We start from the raw sequence: 20,351 nt of genomic DNA, 5'->3' as shown, positions 1-20,351 counted from the left end.
CAGTTAATGGATGGGGTTATTTGGCCTGGTGATTTGTGTTCCAACCAAGGACTAGTCTTCACAATGCCAGAGGTTCCCTTCCTGCATAGCACGGCCCTGTCTCGGAGGCTGCTATTTCTGGGAAATCTGAGCAGAAAGGTGACGGCTGGCATGACTAATGGCTTTCCCAGGTTGGTGAATCTGACCTTGGCATTCTTTCTAGAGGTTCCCAGGTATCAAACATCACTCCCAGATGTTGAAGATTATTAAAGATAATGCCCATTCCCACTCCTTTTCTCACATTCCAGGTTGGCAGATGGATGCCAGGGACAAGCTGCTGCTGCGCTCCCTGCGCCTGGAGCTCTGCACAGAGGTGCTCGTCGATGGACTCGTCGTTCAGTATCTCTACCAAGAAGGGATCCTCACGGACAGTCACGTTCAAGAAATAAAATCCCAAACCACCAGCCAAAGGAAAACCATGATGCTCCTTGATATTCTTCCTACCAGAGGACCTAAGGCGTTTGACGTATTCTTGGATTCCTTGCAGGAGTTCCCATGGGTTAAAGACAAGCTGAAGGCCAAGCGGAAGGAAATGATAGTAGAGGATCCTACAGGTAAGGCCAGAATTGTTATTGCTGATGATCTGAAGCTTGTTCTCAGACCCGATTTTGAATGTCTTGAAGGTACCGGTAATCTCAAGTAATGGATCATATAGGTATGGAGCATGAAACCAGCATAGGGCACAGCCCGAATTTCCTGGAAGGCGGCCAGATGCCAGGACGCATTGCGAAGTCTGGGGAGTGAGCAAGGCTGAGTTTCTGCATCCTGGCAGGCAGCAGCAGCAGCTTCCATAAGGAAAGGCTGAGTTTGGAGGGTCTGAGGTATAGGACCCAAAGGCTGGACTGTAAAGAGCAGTTTTAACTAGCTGAACAGCAGACTCTTCACAATCTGTACCTAATAAATCTATGTTTGATGTATGTYTTACAGTGTTTCACTTCTATATTGTTGATATTGGCAGGATTTTTATTTACAGTTTTAATTTAGTGGTATCTAGTAATTTAGAATTATGTAGGTTCCTGTGTTTATYGGAGAACAAATGTCTAGGGTCATTACCTCCAAAATTACTTGCTGTTGCTTAACTGTAGAAAGAGCTTAGGAGCTAACAGATTTAGTGGATGTTACGTAATCTTATTTAGTCAAATCTCTTGTTTTCTGACATTTAGATGTCAGACATTAGATGTATTTCTAAAACACCTTTCTGAGCTTGGTGTTTTAATAGTGAAGCAGTCCTCACTTTCTGAGCAGTCTGGTTAACCTCCCTTTTTTTCTACCTCAAACTGCACCTGCTTTGGATTCGATCTTACTGTGATGCTGATGATGTGAGTTTTCCTATGTCAGTGTGTTTTGCATGAGCCTCTAAACTTGTGAAGATGTGTTGCTAGGAACAGCCTGCGTGCCTGCCTCTGGGTTAGCTGCACACCCAAGAATGTTTTGTCAAGATCTGCTGGACAAGTATGGCGTTGTCTTACCTAGGACATTTTAAATGGAATATAAAAGCAGCTTTTCTTTCTGCTCAGCCTGTATGAGATCATTTTACGCTTGCTCCCAGCTGCAGAACTGGGTAAAAAAAAAAAAAAAAAAGAAAGAAAGAAATATGTGCTTCCCACAGGTCAAAATGCTGAGTTCTCAGCACGCTGCAATCCTGTGGTATTGAAAGTGTTGGAAAAGATCTTGTTGATATGATGAATCCTGTCATGCTAATAATGTTCAGTGTTTGCCGTACAAATCAGTGTGTTTGCTAATTGCTGGTTCAGCTTTTGAGTAATGACTACCGTTCCTCACAGACACACACACACACACACACACACGGATGCCGAGTACCCCAAGATTACCTGCTTCGTTACTAGAAACATAGTTTCAGAGGTATGTTCTTTGGGCTCCTTTTGTAGATGGTTTCTGCCCATTCTTGATGGTTTATGACTAATATGCTCTATTTATGCCTATCAGGTTCTCTGGTTTCGTGTGGGTTGACTGTACCTGATAATCCTATTGCCAAATCTTGTGTGTGAGCTAGAAAAGATGTCCAGATTAGATCAAAGGTTACCATAATTTTTACTGTGGCAATACGGAGTSTGAAAACAGGGTAAGAGGCAAATAGCCAAGTCAGTTTTAATATTTTGCACGTTCTTTAGGAGCACGGCCCGTGCCTTAATAAACACTGAATGCCTGCTGAAGTTAACTGAAAAGGATGGGGATGCCGTCAGTGCTGTTTGCATGCGAAAAAAAAAATGTGGATTGGGGTAAAAAAGCCTCCCTTTGCATTCTGAACAACAAGCTTGTAAGCTTTTGTCTCAGTAGAGTACTTGAGCATATGCTTGACTTCAAGCATGGAAAAAGCCATTGGCTCTAATAAAACTGTGAGCGTGCTTAAAATTACATTCCGAAGTGCCATGCTAGATAACTTAGCTTCTACCTTACTGGAAACTGTTCTTATAAATGATGATTTGTCACTGGCAATTTATTTTAAAGAATCCGTTTGTAATGAAAAGAACCTACTAAAATGAAAAGAGCCTACTAAATGCACATTACTTTTTTTTTTTTAAACTAAAATACTTTTAAAATCAAAATAGATTTTTATGGCTTCGAGTTTTTAAATCTTTATTTCCGTGAATCATGCATACTTGTRGAAATAGCCTGCCTGCTGTTCACATGTTTGTGCTCAGTTAAAATTCTGTTTACTCAAGCAAAGTATCCTCAGTTTTTGCTGATCTTCTGCAGGATGGCATGTTATTCCTTGAAGAAAGGCTTTATTTTATAGTCTCTTTCACTCCTAAAGGACTGTATGTAGGAGTTTTAAATTCAGTGTTAGCTTTCCCCTACCTGAGCATGAAAACTGTGGCACCTGCCATGGTGGGTTTTATTTGTTCGTTTGTTTGTTTGCTTTCCRTATGTAGGCCTTTGGATTATTGTGCATCTCATTCAGAGAGATCAGGCGGGCTATCTTTGGTTCAGCTGAGAAATATAGTTTGGATCCCAGGCAAATAAACCCCACAGCTGCACTTAATAAGAAGTTTTTAATTTGTTTTCGTTCACTAGTTTAAAAAAAAGAAGAAAAAAACCCAAATGCAGAAATTTTAGGAGGACAGAAAACATCTTTAGTGACGTTTTCTAAGAGCCCTGTAGTTACAATTTGGTGGATTGAGCAGCTGTGGAATGAAATCCAAACTCTGCAACCTAAACAGGACGCTGCCACTGACTTGTGAGGCTTTGGGCAGATGTTTCTGAGCCCATGGATTTATCAATTCCCAACTTGTGTCACTCCATATAATGTTCACGGAGCACCGTAGAACGTGTCTGTAAATGAACCTCGGATTCCTCCCAGGATATGCTGTTGTCTGTTTGCAAATAAATGAACCTTAAAAAAAATGATATCCTGAGTTTTATTGCTGACTGTCATTTTGACTTAAAAATCATAGTCCAGTACTGCTACCTGCTGTTGTTAGGAGGAGCACAGAGGCCCTAATCCCACCGAGCACAAGGTCTCGAGTTCCCACTGGGACAAGCGGGTGCCTGGCAGGCATGGTAGGGCTGCCTGTATCCGTATAAATTCATCAAGAGCCCCAGGATTGCTGCCCGTGTTTGTGTCCTCTGTCCACGTGACAGCCTGTTGACTAGCATCAGTTTCCTCCCCTCTCTTTCGTGGCTCTGCCAGATGGTCAGGACTTCAGGAAAATCTTTTCCGAAGGTAGGGGAAAACAGGATTACAAAACCCAAAACTATCAGGAGGGAAATTGAGAGTCATGTGCTTTGGAGGTAATTATTAGTGACCTAAAAGAGTTGAATTTCAAGATGACAGGGTATGTTTCTTGCTTAAGAGCTTAGAATAAAGCGGTTCAGCCTGTGCATCGTAGCTCTGCAAGGCTTATAAATCGTTGCAGACATCAAACCACAGCRTGAGGTTCTGCTTTTGAAGATAAAAATTTCCGCTGCGGTAGGAGTTAACAAAAGCACTGCAAGTCAGGCCCGTTAGGGAAAAACTGTTCTGGTTTTTCTGCCCTGGTTCAGCTAACTTTATGCCTTTGTCAGGAGCATAAATCTTCGATATAGTGTTATAATTCCTATGAAAGGCTACAGCTGTTGGCAACAAAATTCCATCCTTTCTAGGAACAGCAAACAGTTACTCAATATTTTTCACACTGAGCATAAAAAGAAAGTGAGCTTTGAAGGTGCTTATCAGAGTGACTTTCAGATCTCTCCATGCTCAGGATTTTTTTTTTTTTTTTTGCCAAGGTATTAAATTTCTACAACAACTATATGTAGCTATAAAAAGACTTATTTCCAGAAATGTTAGTACCGCCCATCTTTGGTAGTATAGATTATTTCTTCACAGGAAATAGCATGCTGAGAGAGAGACAAATCTGAGATGCTTTGTTTGCCAGGAGGGTCCGGYGGCGGCAGCAGCAGTTGTGTCCTGGCAAACGCTAGTGAGTGTGGGGCACGGAGTCGCACGGGATGGGCTCGAGAGGCCACTTGTGGCACAAGGAAGCAGGGGCCCTTCTCTAACGCACAGTCTGTGTTGCACCTCGCTGGGGGCTGCGTTAGGGTCCTGCGGGCGTCAGTGGGGTGGGCTTTTTGCCCTGTTTTGATGTGGTTGGAGTCTTTATTTTTTCCCCAGGGGCATGTGCGGAGTCAGTGTTCTGGTCTACCTACAGGCAGCTCCGTGTTGTGTAACGTTTTGGATGAGGCATGCAAACACGAAACAAAGCAAAACATGTGCCCTCGCTGCGCAAGCATCCCTTCCTGCCCCCCTCGCTCCCCCTCGCCCGGCCCCAGCTTCACCAAAGTCCTTTTTCCACAGCTGCCTAGAAGTTTTCTAGGAATTCTGACTCCCATGCAACAGCATTAGGGCACGGGGAAGGTTCGCATCTCCTCTTACCTTTTGTTGCCTGCTTCCTGCCCGCTTCCTAGCCTGCCTCCTGTGCCCCCTAACGTGGTGAGGAGACAGCCTGGTCCCCTTCCTTTTCCATTTGGCTGTCACATAGGAGAGCAGCTGATGAATTCTTTTTCTCTCTCTAAAATGGTGGACAGAAGAGGGTGTTTTTTTTCCTCTTTCTTCTCTTTCCCTCCCCTCTCTTGCATGATCCAGTGACAGAAGGGGGAGTTTCTTCCCATGTTTGTCTGAAGGAAAGGGAYGGGCTTAGCAGCCTTGGCCACACTGGACTGACCTGGAGAAGAAGGAATGCCCTCGTGCCATAGCCCAGTGCCTGAAGGCTGCAGAAAACGCCCCGCACTGCTCCTGAGAGATTCAAACATATCCGTGCAGGAGCATTTCCCAAACTCTTTTCCATGCTCCCAGCTCCCCCGAAACCCGGGTGTTACATTTACGGCTTTGGCTTTGCTCCTGACCGCAGGGCGATCTGTGAAGCCTGGCCCGAGCGCTCCGCGCGCACACTCCATAAACAGCATGCGGATAAAATGAGGATAAGCAATCGCGTCCCTGGGCCTGCAGAGCGGGCCGGGTCTGCAGGTAACACACAGCCTAAGCATGTGTCAGAATGAGCACAGGATCCCTTTCATAGCCTGGGGAGTATTTGAGTTGTTTCTTTTATTTTCTGCCATGTAAATAAATATGCAGCTGTGTTTATGCTACATACRTTTACATTTTTTTTTGCTTTGGGATGCCTAGATCATAAGTGAGACTGATAAGAACTGTAGTATTTTCTGTCCTGTCTCAAACTATTTCCTTCAGATAAATTATCAGGAGATAACCGTAGTTGGTTGGTTACCAGCTGTACCAACCTGGATGACATGGATGCACAAAGCTAGTAGGAATACAGAATTAATGGCAGATATGGTATATCTCCTTCTCTGGAGATCTTTAAAACCCGCTTGGACGCAGCCCTGTGCCACGTGCTCTAGGTGACCCTGCGTGAGCAGGGGGGTTGGACTCCATGACCTCTGAGGTCCCTTCCAACCTTGGGCATTCTATGATTCTATGATTCTRTGGTGCCCTGGCAGCAGGAGAGGAAGGCTGTGTCCTGGCAAAGCAGGGCTGGGAGCTGCTGTGCCCGACCTCCTGCCAGTGCTYGTCGCCCTGAGCTGCTGCTGCTGAGAGAGGGTGATGGCTGAGAGTGCTTGAGGGCTCCCTTGTGCAGGGTAYGGAGGCACCGGTGACTTCCAGGTTTAGTGCTCCCCTAGGGCCTAAATCCAGGGCCGACAGGGATTGCTCAGGGCAGCCCATGGACTTTGCTGCTAGCAGTACTGCCAGGGTGGACCTTCAGCACATGAAGGAGGATTATAGGGATCAGCAAGCCAGAGTAAACAGATGGAGCACAAATGTTCTCCACTACCTTGCCATTCAAGGGGAATAGCGTGGGCAGGAGTGGATGCATCCTGCAGATTGTCTGTTCACCCAGTGGCAGGCCCTGTGCTTTGGACTCCAGAATGACAAGACACTTCTCAAGAAAAGAGGACTACAGGAACAGATGGGATCTTCTTGACTCTGTGGGACAAAACATCTTTATTGGCAGGCTTGGTGGCCACGAGGAGAGATGTAGATGGGTTTCATCAGGTGATGGAGACCAAAGCATGCAGATCCATGTCAGAAGAGAGAACAGCAGAAGCAGGGAAGGGACAGCACGACAGGTGATGCTCTCACACGGCCTCCAGGAGAGCGGGGCAACTCTCTCAAGTGCTTCTCCCTCCTCCCCGACACAGGAAACAAATGACAGAAAGTGGAAGTCCACACATGGTCACAGATCCGCAGCACTGGATTCGCAGAGACRTGGTGGGATGGCCCCCGTGGCTGCAGTTGTGTAGTGGGGGGCTTTAGGCCCCGAGAAGTCAAGGAAGATGCTGCAGTCTGTGCAGAGGAGTGTCTCGAATGCACACAGCTTTGCTAGGGCAGGGTGAACATGTGGGTCAAGAGCKTATGCATTAGCATCGGAGGAGAGGCCAGTAAGGGCTGTGTTGTGGTGGTATCTTCAAAAGACTGCCTATCAAAAGGAGGCAGAGCCTGGAGAAAAGAAGACAYTGGGTGGACCTAATAGCAGCCATCCCATAACTGCAAAGAAGTTATCAAGAAAAGAAGGATCCACACTCYTCCAGTGAGGCATGGTGGGAGGATGAGRGATGATGGGCGTGAGCTGAAATGAGAGGTTCTGACTGGATTTATTTCCCCATAAGGATAATCAAACAGCAGAGCAGGAGTGCAGGAAGGATGCAGTCGCCATCCTTGGAGGTTGGCAAGAATTGACTGGAAGAAGCCCTGAGCAGACCGGTCTGGTTTCACAGCTGATGCTGCTTTGAGCAGGAGGTTACCTGCTGAGGTCCCTCCTGACATAAATTGTCCTTGAATTGAATAAGAAAGAATTGCTTGGGTTGTGATCATTAATGTCAGTCTTGGTTGCTGTTACCATGGAGAGCTAAAGCTCAGGATGCTGAGAGAAGGGAGGAAGGCAAGGAGCAGAGCCGAGACGCGGGACTGCAGCTTGTTCAGGAAACTGCTTGGTGGGAACCTGCAGGAGATGGCTCTGAGGGCAAAGCACCCAGGAAACCCGACTGGTCATCAAGGAAAAACTCTGCAAAAATAGTTGTTTCACAGTGCACAAAAATAAGCTGCTGTGGCAGGTTAGGCTGAATGAGGAACTCTCAACTGAGCTCAGATTCTGAGAGGAATTTTCTAGGAGGCAGAAGGTGGCCCAGGAGGTCGCCAGGATAGACTGCCCAGSAGCAGTGTAGAAGCATTTTATGGGTGTATAGGGATAGAGCTGTGAAGGCTCATCTCGTTTGGGTTTGAAACTGGCCAAGGATATTAAGGACAACAAGCTGAGCTTCTGCAGGAAAACTGCAGGGAAAAAAAAGACTAAGGAAAATGTTGTCCTGTTGCTAAATGCAGCAGCAGCCCTTCATGGAGGATCCAGAAAAGGCTGAGGTGCTCAGTGCCRGCTCTGCCTGGGCCTTCCTGCTTAAGCTGTCTCCTAGATCTCTGTGGTGTCTTATGCCAAGTGGTGGAGTTGGGTGAAGCAGATGCTGTTTACAGGAGAGACAGTAGAGTTAGGAGCTAAGTACACTGGGCATGCACACGTCCATGGAACTGGATGGGATGCAGCTGAGGGTGCACAGAGAGTCAGCCATGAGTCAGCCCTTGRGAGGCTGCTGTTTGTCATGGTTGATAGGTTTATGGCAAGCCATAAAGTGCACAAAAGCAACAAAGTGACTGGGAACATGGATTTACCACAGATGAATCATGCTGACCAACTTGGTTCTTGCCTTCTACAACAAAACGACTGGCTCTGTGGGTGAAGGGAGTAGCCAGCATTTACCTTGACTTAAGCAAGGCTTTCAGCACAGTCTCCCATAGCATTCCTGTGGCAAGCTGGAAAGGTACAGACAGGGAAGACTAGGACAGGGATTCTGATTGCAGGCTTTGACTACTATGGGTTTATTGAAAACATGACGTCAGACTCTCAGCAAAGGGAAAAGAAGCAACATCCACGAGTTGCAGCAAGAGAAATTGGAGATATGGAAAAAGCATGAGAGAAATTGGAGATATGGAAAAAGAAAAAAGCATGAGAAGTTAAGCACTGGCCAGCAGATGTTGTGGCCCAAACAGGGTGCCCAAAGAGGCTGTAGAGTCTCAATTCTTAGAGATAGACAAAACTCAGTAGGACAAGACCCTGAACAACCTTATCAGATTTTGAATTTGGCCCTGCTTTGAGCAAGAGGTTGGTCTAGGTGACCTCCAAGGGTCTTGTCCAACCTAAATTTTTTTCTGTGATTCTATAAGCCTGGCCTCACACTGTGTACTCCGTATAAACTGTGGGGTTTAATCCAAAACATAACTGATGCTGACATAGGGCACTTTGGGTATATCTAGTCCAGGGTAGGAATGTGCTTTTTAAGTGAGCTGGAACATTTGAACTGGATTTCTTTCAGGTGAAACTGAAGAGGAGAATGTGTCCCATGTTCTCATGGAGCCCAAAGAGGCCAAACGGAGCCAGACAGAATCACGGAATCACAGAATGGCTGAGGTTGGAAGGGACCTCTAGAGATCATCTAGTCCAACCCCCCTGGACATGCAGGGTCACCCAGAGCATGGAGCACAGGGCTGCATCCAAGCGGGTTTGGAAGATCAGAAGTGAAACTCCCGGCTGTGCAAAGGCTGCRTCTCGGCTGCTCACACCAACGGTGTCAGTCTTAGGTCCTCTCCTACTGCGCTCCATTGCTTACTGATAGAGGAGAATGAGGTGGTTTTGTCCATACCTGCAGTCTTGAATCTGTATTTGCAAAATACTGTATTCGTATGTACATATAGAGGTTAATGACACCAGAGATGTTGCTGCTGCTGCAAATAAATGCATAATTTCTTTGCTTATTTAGGTATAATGCCATTCTTCTCTTGGGGAATGTCTGTTCTAACTGGATTATGGAGTTTATTACCTGCAGACTTCCGTTACACTACATATCTTAATTCTCTGTCATTTTTTCTTCTTGAGTTGCACCATAGTATGATAAATTCAGGCCAGGATCTTTTACTTCCATAAAAATAGCTGAGCTCCTCTGTGATCCTTGAGATCCCTTGTTAATTGTTGCCATCTTCCCACTCTTGGGCTTGTCTTGGGATGTGGCAAGGAAGCTGTTGAAATGTTTTGTTCAGACAATAATAATTGCTTTCCAGAACAGAGGGGAAACTTTCTTTAAAGGACCCGATCCTGTGTTTTGATATAGGTGGTAGGTGAACATGAAAAAGTGAGATGCAGTTTTTATTTTTGCATTGGGTGTCAATAAAGGCTGGATATTGATTGATATTAATTAGTGGCCTTTGTGGCCTATATGTGTACATTTATTACTGCACAGTAATAAATGCTCCAGAGTAACTGAGAGAACTTCCTATTTCAGACCTGTTAGACTTCTTTTGACACGTATTTTCTTCAGGAATATTTTCCTTCAGAGCTGGCCAGCTCTTATTTTACCATCTCCTGAATTGCCTCGGAGCACCATCTGAAGCCGTGCGCTTGACTGCTGCATTCCCCCGCAGAAAGCCAGTCTATTGTCTTCTCCTTAAGGTTATGAGCACTGGATTTGAAAAGCCACCTCCTGAAACCCTTCGCGAGGCTTAGCCAGCTGCCTGGGTGAGACAGCAAACGCACCCCCTCGGCCTGCATGTGCYGGGCAGGCCGCAGCGCTGCCAGGGCCGGGGAACGGCGGGCTCGTGGCTTGCAGGGAACATTGGATCGCGCWGCCGTCACCAGCCAGGCTCCTGTGTCCCACCCGAGCGGGACAAGGATTTTGCCACCGAGAGCTGATTTGTTTATTTATTTAGTGAAGGAATGGATACCGACGCTGTCCTCCACGCACTGACCTGACAGCATGCCTTGACCTACCCAGAAAAGTCATGTCCGCAGATACAAAGCTGTTAGGAATTCACACTATGAATTCCCAAGGGCTTCTGTGACATGTGTTTTTGCCTTGCCTGACAGTATCCGCAGGGACATGGCTGCCTGGTCCCCGGGAAGTGCGGGAGCTGCGCGACGCAGGTGAAGCCGCGCTGTGTGCCACGGCCGGCCTGTGGCTCCTGCCGCGCGGGGAGCCGTGCGTGGGCTTTGCCGGGCACCCCTGCTCCCCAGCACCGCCGCGGCCTGCCTCCCAGTACAGCTGCCAAGCAGGGCCTGGGGAGATTTATAGCACGCCCTTGGCGTGTGCGGAAAATCAGCCTTAATGCATCAGGTCAGGGGGAATAAACGGCCATTAGAGCCCTGCTTCTCCTGGCAGCCGCCTTAATCTGAGCGTTTCACCACCTTGTCTGGGATTTTCTAAACTGCTTCTCGTTAACCCAAATCAACACCAGCCTCCTCCCCGCCCAAGGTCAGGGCTAAGCTTCCCTTGGCTTTCCAGAAGGCAGACGGGGTCCTGTGCTGCTGCTTTTGAAAGTCTTACCTTTCATTTGTGCTTAATGATGTGTTGAGCTCCTTAATGAACAGCCTGTTTGGGTTTTGGCTCTTTCTAGGAACGCCTGCACTGTGAATGAGTGAAGGGACCTTGTGGAGGTTTGAGCAGCTTCAGGGTAGGCAGCCGAGCTGCCAGATCCACGCTTTTCCCACTTGCTCTAGTAGGAGCTGAGCTTCCCGAATGCACAGCTCATTCCATCTTTATGGAGTGACTCCTCAGCAAAATAACTAACTCAGCAAAATAAAACCTGAATAAAAAGGAAAAAGCCCCGTTTTCCAGTCTCTCTGTGTAAAGGATTTTTTTTAATATGCTTTTATTTATTGTGGCTGATGGCCATGTTTGCTTACCTCTTCCAAATGGCCAAGACCTTTTCTTTATGCCGAACTCCTCTGTTTAATTACAAAGCCATACTCTTCCCTGTGATCCAGCTCTGCCGCATCCCACATAAGGCCGGTTCCTCCTCTCCTGATCGGTGATTGCTGTCCTCAGGGTTGCCAGACTCTCTCATTGTGGATCCCTCTTCCCACATGTTCCTGGTTGTCCCGATCCACTGTCGGGGAAGGTTTCGATACGATCCCAAGAGCGAGATTAAGACGCAAACGAGGTCAAATGACATACAACCTTAAAAGCTCTATTTTCATAACAGTGATAGGACAGAGAGAAGAAGAAAAGGAAAACAAAAAGGAAAAGAAGAAAGAGAAACAAGCAAGCAGGAGAGATGCAGCAAGATTAGCTACCACCACCACCAGTCGAGTTACGTTTTGTCATCTCTGCCTCGGTGCAGGTGATGATTTTCTTGGAAGAGAGTTGAGAAGAAGGGAAAGAAGCCTCTCTCTTAGCGCGCATCTCCCCCCTTGGGGGGGTAAAACGTAGTCCTTTTATTGTCCCAGTTCTTGAAGAGTCTGCCCACTTTCTTGAAGTTTTTTGCTTTGGTGCTCCTCTTCTCCCCCCACTCAACTGCCAGTGCCGCTCGTCAGGCTCCGCTGAGCATTGTTGGGGTCTTGGGCTAATCCATGAAGTTGTAAATTGTGTAGAGATAACAAACCTTGAGCTGGTATCTCAGTCTTCCCACAGACAGGATGTCAAGGCCAAGAAGTTGTTAATTGGATGAAGAYAAGACACCTGGCATATCTCAGTCTTCCCAGAGACAGGAGGAAACTATATGGCAACAATGTCGAGACAGAACACAATCCACAAGAGTCTCTCACATAAACACAATCCACAGTAGTCTCTTACACTGGTGACTGGAGAAGCTAAAGCGCTGGTTGTAAGTAAGGGTGCCGGTAGAAGTGCTGGCCGGCTGCCATGGGAATTAATTCCAGGTTCTTAGGAATTGGCACTTGCAGCACCTGACTTCCAGGTGCAGATCCTCGGACCTGCTCCTGAGCTGCCGTCCCTGGCCAGAGCCGAGTGTCCGGGCGCTGCCGCTTGTGCCCCGGCTCCGGAAGGGCCGCCCGGCACATCCCGCACCACCGCTCAGCAGCAGCGGCCTCCCGGCATGGGCTGTGGCCCGTCTTGCCAGAGGGAATTTTGCTTGGAATAACTGAGTATGACTCCACAGTGCAACAGCAAGGAGACTGCCTTGGCACCCGGTCGGGATGTCCTTGCTTTGTGTGGCCTCTCCCCATCGGCTGTGGTRGAGCCTGCACCAATGCCTCCACGAGAAGGCTTGAATCTCTAATCTTGTCTGGAGGGAAGCGCTTCCCAGCAGCTGAAAGGGACATCTCCAAGTCCCCGAAAGAAATAAKATAGAACTGAAGATCCTTCCCTGCTTGTTTTATAACCTCTTTCGTATGGGTTGATTTAGGCAGCTCCCAGTTGGGTGTGCTGGCTTTTGCCAATCCCTTACTTAATGCACCTACCTCTGCCTGAAACTGTACGTGGATTTTGGTGAAATAATTCRGAGCTGTCCTGGGCAAGAGGGGTTGATGATAACCCTGTGTTTCCACCTTGCATCTGAGTTCAGAAGAAATGACCTTGCAGCTGAGAGTCTCATTTTCACTTAAAGCCATCCTAGTTAACATATATAACAATAAAACTGCTCAAGTCAGTATATGATCTCCTATCTCCTATGCAAAGGATTTCATTTTACATGTTTATTTAAGGTTGTACATATGTTAGGGATTTTTCAATCCACAGCATAGTTAATCAGAAGATCATAGGTAAGACAGACAGGCATGATGCCTCCTTAGCATAAATATCAACCCTTTCATGACTTAATACCAGATCTGTGTTTTATATAAAAGTTAATATAAAGGTAAGATGTCCAGCCACTAGCCTTAATCTCATACACTGCCCACTTTAAAGGCCTGAAAGGAACTCCTCTGTCTTTAGGAGATGGCCATTTTACATGTTTTTTACTGCCTTGAACTTATATTGAACAGCTAGTACTGCCATGGCTCACTGGCTCTTGCTAACATTCATTCTGTATCACAGGGTATTTTTGTAGTGTTTTGTATCATTATACTCTGATTAGGCAGGCAGTGTACTGTTTATTCCTCTCTTGTCCTGCCCACACGAATATATTGCTTCTTCCTAGTCAGATGCTGTTTGATAAGTCTGTGCTGAAAACAATGTGAGTTTGTTTAAAGAAAATGAGTCTTGAGAATGAACGCGACAGTAATATCATGAGATTAGTTTTAAGGTCTTCTGTAGTCATCCGCAGGTGTTCAGAAAGCCTGAGCTAACTTTTTGCTTTTGTGCATAGGACTTTCATTGGCCTTAAATACTGACCTTAAATAATAAGGCCTTAAATATTAAGGCCTTAAATATTAAGGCCAATTATTATACCTGCCATAAATATTAAAGAATTTGTCTTGTCTTGTATTTGTCACTTTGGCTGTATTTGTCCCTTTCTTTTTTCCCTTTCTGAGTGTCCTACAAGGTGAAACTCCCCATTACCTTCTCCTTTGGCTGCTTCTTCAGCCTGAACGTTCAATGGCTGAATTCTATCAARTACTGGATAGTTTTGTCCGTAAAGCTTCGGAGGTCTAAGGTGAGGAAGTGCGTAGGGTGCCCACAATTTAATGGTGCTTTCAGGGCACCTCCTTCCCTCCTGGCGCAAACCGAGGAGCAGTCGTGCAGCATTCAGCTGTGCTGCTGCTTCTGATATACATCATATTCTGTCCAGTTAAACTTGCCTACCCTTAAATCTGTGTTAATTGAGACATCGCTTTTTATGTTTGCTGTCTCTACCTTACGGGTTCRCTTGGGGAAACTGTCATCATGTCAGCAGCGCTGCCTCAGTTGCACGTATCCAGACAAGCCTGAAGCTCTTCTGACGTCGCCTCTGTCTTGCATCACCGCCTGGGGGCTGGATCCCGGCTCTTTCCACACGAGGCTGGGGAGTGCTGGGGAGCACCGATGCGCGGTGCAGCAGCCCTGGGGCTGGGGACTCAGTGACTGCGGGTCCTGCAGCGTCGGTCACAAAGCACCCACGTGCGCCACGCAGGCAGTGGGAGGTGGAGGGAGCCCAGCACTGCCAGCTCTTCGTTATCCTGCGCATTTGGCCCCAGCAATGACAACTCTGCATTTCTGCGCTTTGCGCCGATCAGCAAAGTTCTCTTCTCCTATTCCTGTTTCCCAAACGTGTGGCTTTTTGCTTCTTTTACTACACAGTTCCCATTGACACTACAGGTCGTTGTTCTATAGCCTTTTTCATCCCAGAGCACTGCCACCATTAATTTAGTTACTTAGACTGCTAATTTAGTCCTGTGCATCAAGAAAAACATTTGCAATGTCACATTGCTAATGACTAGTTACTCTGTGAATGGATTAAGACTCTCTGTTTATTAAGTGGGGTGGCACAGGAGCAGGGTATGGAAGCCCCTGGGAAGGCTCTTGTGTTCCCGCACCGCTTCTGTGTAGACCCGATTCCAAATGGTTCTGCCCCTTTCCAGGCCTTATCTGGTTCCATTCATGTTTCAGCCACAACCTCTTTCTTCTTTTGCCTTCTCCCCGTTCTGAATAGCTTTTTCCTTCTCAGCTTATTCTTTCCTAATGCATCACGCTTTCAGGGATCAATTAACAGTGCAACATATAGCTGATTTAACTCCAAAGAACAAAGCACGTCGGTCAGACAAACCATTGCAGAGCTTGACAGCATTTCTGAGAACAAACTGAACATCATTGTGTAATATCTTCTTTAGAAGTCTAAAAGATAAATCATTATTTGGACCTTGCTCTAGGATTGGGTGTTCTCCTTTTGTTAAGATGTTTGGAGTGGGTGTGTTATTATTTCATGTCCTTTCTGATCAGCTTCTGGGTCCAATAGTATTACAAGATAATTAAAAAAATAAAAAAACTTGGCACACAGAGTACACAGGGAAAGTACAGAGCATTGGCTGCTTTGCTTTATCAAAGTGAACTGCTCTTCACATACCTATCTACACACGGATTTTTTGCATTCCACTAAACTTGACTACCACATTGTGGGGGTTGTGTATGAACTAAAAAATCCGCAACATCAGAATGTCCCTAAAGAGTCCTCTTCTTACAGTAGCTGGTCATCTTTCTTYTGCAAAAAACGTAATTCCTGCCATCATGGTGCCCTGCCTTTTCCAGGCTGTAGTTTATCTTTTGTAAATCCTAAGGTGCAGTAACGACTCCTGCTTTGTCCTTAAGACATTTCAGCTCTGTAGCAGATGCCCATTCATTCCTTGCCACAGCTGCTGGGCATGCTGCTTGTGCTACCTTTTATAGACTTTGGTTTGGAAAAGTGACCTTTCCAAAGACGTTATCATAATCCCGTCAAAGAGAATTGCTCAGGCCACCTGTGGAACGTGCCAGCCAGGGTCAGTGCTTGTGGCAGGCACCTCGTTGCTCTGCCTTTGAGCTGCAGAGGCACCAAGGCTCTGACGGGTTTGTTCAGGGGGCTTCACTGTGTTATTAGTAATTTGTCTTTTCCTGTAGTTGACTTGCAGGTGCTCAGGAGGCTTCCTAACCTGTGAAATCCCAGCAGCAGAAGGGAAGGTGCTCGGGTTTTGTTCTGCATTTCAAGATTAGCCAGCTGGGATGAGATGGGTAGAAAGGGGGCTGTGCCAGGTCAGACCTGCGCTCCATCACGCGCTGTGTCCCGGCCGAGTACCAGGAACTGATCATTAGCTGCTCCAGGCTCTCAGCACCGCGAGGAGGAGGCCTGACTAGGGCAATCCCAAGAGCAGGACAGGACCTACTGCCATTCCCTCTTACTATCCTGCCTCCAGGAGGGGTGTCCATGCAGCTTTGACTGCTCCTCTCTGCCCTCTCTTGTGAAATTTCTGAACTCCTTGATCCGTGAGCCTCTAATTTTCCCCACTCCTCACTCTCAGTCAGAGAGCAGGCAGAGGAGCAGGTACCTAGGAAAGGAGCATTTCATCCCAGGCCTTTCAGTGACTGCTTTTCAAGAAGAGTTTTTAACACTCAGTTTGAGTTAATTTGGCTGGGGACTAACCAGCTCCCTCTTTTAACACCCCAGTTGTAAATATTTTCATGCAAAGTGATCCTACAGCAACGTGCATCTGCCGTGCCCGGGCTCTGGAATGACTTACCAGGCAGAATGCAGGCACTCCAAACAGGGTCTGATGTAGGACCAACGTGGTCGGATTTGGAAAATAAGCTACGAGATGATAATCTTCCTCCAGCTTTCCAAGTTTATAAAATCAGTATTGGCATCTGCGCACAAAGGTGGTGGGTGCTTTGGGAAGGCCAAAGACAGTGTAGGTGTTTGACAGAACAACTACCAACTCTGCACCTGCTTTTTGTCTAGTGTTCATGAGAAAGTGGTCAGAGCTGCTCTTGGCTTTCAGAAGGTCACCTTTTTGGTACTTTGAATTCAAAATACACATAGATATGTAATTGGTTTATTTCCTATGTAAAACWTGTATGGTTAGCTGGTTGGAAACAGGTTGTTGTAGGTAACCGGCACATCTGTCAGGCTGCAGTTCTCTTTGCTTGTGATGTTCCTGGCCTCTGAGGGATGAATCTTGAGAAAAAACAACAAAAAAAAAGAATTTGTTGCTGTTCTCAATACTTTCTGATGAGAAGCGCACGACTGGATTATATTGAGGACAGAAGCTACACTGCCTGTCCAGAGAGCCTGAGCCCTGTACCCTTGTCCCCATGCACGAAGTGGGTGCTGAGCTCCGGGCAGCAGTCAGCAGAGCAGCCTGCTCAGAAAAACCCCTTGCACTTCTGCAAGCAGCACTTGCAGATGGGCCTTGGTCCCAGTGCAGAAAGGCTCTGTTAACGTTTGCTCTAGAGCACAAATTTCAGCTTGGCTCCCTACATGACTAAATCCAGCGTGAAAAGAAATTACTTTCTGTGTTGCAGCAGTTGTGTGGCGTTTCGATCAATCCGCAAAGCCTAGTAATTGGCCTAAGTTCGTCATAAAATCTTTAAAAGGTACTTGAAAAGCTGATGTCTGTTTGAAGTTGCTTAACTCTTGGGAACTCTTGATGRTAACTCCTTTTGCTGTAAATTGAAGGTGCAAGTTTTGATCCATTTTCTTTTGAATCTGGACACAAATCAACTCTTAGTATCAATAAAGGTCAAGGAAAAGATGTTCTTGATGTAGGCAGTCCAGTCCAGTCTGTTCTATTTTCTCAGCACATTGCACACTACAACTTGTTTTGTGCTGGACCACGAGAACGAAGTGCATGAGCTACAGGTGGAAAAAGCTTTTCATCAAAGATTTCTGTGTAAGCCAGCAAACTTTTAGGAAGTAGGCAAGGCTGCCTGGCTGTAGCTGCCCTGCCCTTTCCAAGGTGCCTTTTCTTCACTACGCTTCGACAACTGCATTGTAACCTGTGAAGAAAAATAATACTAGCGCTTCTAAACACCGACATGGAAATCACTCAGCTTGCTAATAATTGGTTTCAGTAGTTATAAACCCCCCTTGTAATACAGACTGTGAAGTGCAAGTGACTGCATCACGTGCTGTGTGACCTGCCCTAAAGGACATGCAGGAAAACTCTAGACTTCAGGCTGAGTTGGTGAGCTGTAATACCCCAAGGGAGAAACATCTTGTGTCCCGCCAGGACTTGCTCTTCGTACCAGCAGGGAAGGCTCCCAGGCTTCCCAAAGGCTGGCAGTGATACTGTACTATTAAAAAGGTGCCTAAATAGAAAATCTGTGAAAGCCTTCACCTTGCATAAGCATTTTACTCGTAAGCCCTGAGGCTTTTATTGTAGTCCAAGTCAGAGCTGGTGAAAGCAGCTGGCGGCTGACCCGGGCGGTGGCGGAGCCCCAGCTGCGSCAGGTCCATGGGAAGCTGTTTCCACGGATCCGTGCTTTTCCTGCAAGGTCCCTCTCACTGCTCAGGCGGTGGCACCGGCAGCGAAGGCTGAAAGTGCCAGGTCTCCATAGGGGAGCAATAGGCAAACGTGGTGCAACAGGAGAAGAGGCGCGCACGGCTTCAGCAGCCGCACGAATCGCAGTTTCCTCTCCTTAACCTGCTTGGATCAGACTCTCTTGGGCTCTGCGTGTCCTGATGCTCCCCTGGGACTGTACTGAGGCTGCTGCTAATGTTTGCTCAGTTAGTTGGCTTGTTTTGCCCAGGCTCGATTATTTTAAAAATGATACCACCTCCTTGACCTGTCAGGAGCCGTTGTCTTGTAAGGGGTTCGGTTTGCTCTGTGAGCGTCGTTATTGCCTTTAGAGTGATTTTTTTCCCAAAATTTCTCACCCAAGTGATTTGTGGCATTTGAATTTCCCAAACTCTTCTGTAATTTACTCCATGCGAGTTTTAATCTTTATCCGGGACTTGCTGACTACCCATACAAAATGTGTTTGGAAAAGGAATTTTCCCTTTCATTTCAATAGCAAAGACGATATAAAAAAAGCTAATGAAGCCATCTGCTCCGCTCCCAAGGGTGGTGGAGAGGGGCTGCAGTTACACATGCCCTCTTATTGTTCTCATCCTGAAAAAATGTTACCAAAGAAAATGGTTTTAGATTGTTGTTTATATGACGATTGTGCCTGCAGAAGGGAGGTTGGGATGGTGGGAGGTTGGGATGGTGGGAGGTTGGAATGGGCGGCCCTGCTCTGTGCTGGGACTATGACTGAGCTTTGCCGGCTCCCAAAGCCAGGTCCTAGAAATGCGGTGTCCCCTGCAGCCCTGTTTGGGATCACGTTTCCCGTCTCCGGCTCTCCCAGCGGGTTCGGGGAGCCACCTGCAGTCGCAGGCATGGGGAAGCGCGTAGGGATTGCCTCGCACTTCCCGTCCCGCAGGGTTAACGTCCTCAAGTCTTCCCTCCACCTCCGTCGTGAAAACTGTGCTTTTTTCCCCTCATGAAAACTAAGAACGGCGGGGCTGGCAGCAGGACCCTGGGTGCTGGGCATTTCGACAAAGCAGCAAATAGTGCCACACAGATGGAAAAGCGCCGGCAGTGGCTGAGGGCAAATGCGGGTGCCGCTGCGCGGAGCCTGGCTCCCGGGTGCCCGTGGCCGAGCACAGCGCCCGTCTTGCGTGGGGTTTTCCCCTCGTGCCTGATGCAACACGGAGGTTTCGGCATTGCTGTGGCAGCGAGCAGCGTTTTTAAAGAACACTTTCATAGCTCTCATGTATTCATAATTCTTGGTTACTCACCCAGGCTTAACTGTTCCCTTTTGCTGCCTGTCCTGTCGGTCACAAGCCATTTCTTACCACACTGTCATCAGGTTGCGCGTCAGCCCCGGAGTGCTCTGCTCTCTGTTTTGTTCTGCTGCAGTTTCCCAAAGGGGGCACTTTGCAGCTTCCCCAAGGTCACCCAGGTCTTTGTTTGAGGGCGGTGAAGTCCCTTTCCCCATCCCTTCAGGACTGCTGTATTTACATCTGTCACTAAGTGCAGTCCCTTAGAAGCCCTCCTCCTTGAGCGCAGCCCCAGGGGTCCTTTGCTTTTCAGCACGGAGGGTTGAGGTCTCTCCCTCGTGCACCACGCACCCAAATAGCACCGGGCTGCCTGAAGTCCCTGGATAAAATGGCTCTTGGTGCCATGCTCGGTGGCCCACAGGTCACTGTGTCCCCAGCCGCCTGCCCAGGCACCAGCGCGGCGGTACCGCCGGCTCCGGCCAGGCCGGTCCGGACCCTGCGGCTGCTCCCACCCAACGTGTCAGCACGGGCAGAGTGGGTAATGGTGAATTTTGGTAGGGCCAGTTAGTGCCGTGTTTTCCTCCTGGCCCCGGGCTTCCTGAGAACAGCAAGAGAATCCCCCTGTTTTGGGGTTAGGAGCAGAGCTTCTCCCATGAAAAATTCCCTCCCTACCTCTTACAGTTAATGGTTGGATTTAATTTGCGCAGCATGAGAAAGCTTATGCTGTTATTAAAACAAGTAAAAAAAAAAAAGGAAAAGAAAAGAAAAAGGAAATAAATCCTCAGTGTGCTGGTGCCCTCTTGGTTTCAGTTTGATTCTGTGTGAGTGCAGAACACAGCCCAGCAGAGCGTTAGCTGGGCAGAGGTTGTTTCCT

At 47.4% G+C, this 20,351-nt stretch overlaps 1 protein-coding gene across 1 annotated transcript in view; it reads left to right on the top strand.

Annotated features, from left to right (window-relative positions):
- Window positions 1-287: 287 nt before the first annotated feature.
- Window positions 288-20,351, top strand: part of CRADD (CASP2 and RIPK1 domain containing adaptor with death domain) — a 78,577-nt gene continuing 58,513 nt past the window's right edge. Inside the window, exon 1 of the mRNA XM_026035519.1 lies at window positions 288-593. Coding sequence (XP_025891304.1) covers window positions 296-593 — 298 coding nt within the window. The 5' untranslated portion in view covers window positions 288-295. The remainder of the gene's footprint in view (window positions 594-20,351) is intronic.

This window comes from Nothoprocta perdicaria, unplaced genomic scaffold (genome assembly GCF_003342845.1).
Source record: "Nothoprocta perdicaria isolate Ctin4 unplaced genomic scaffold, notPer1 scaffold_160, whole genome shotgun sequence".
NCBI classification, from domain to species: domain Eukaryota; kingdom Metazoa; phylum Chordata; class Aves; order Tinamiformes; family Tinamidae; genus Nothoprocta; species Nothoprocta perdicaria.
Note: the sequence above shows the minus strand (reverse complement) of the source record. Positions and strands in the feature narration are given on the sequence as shown.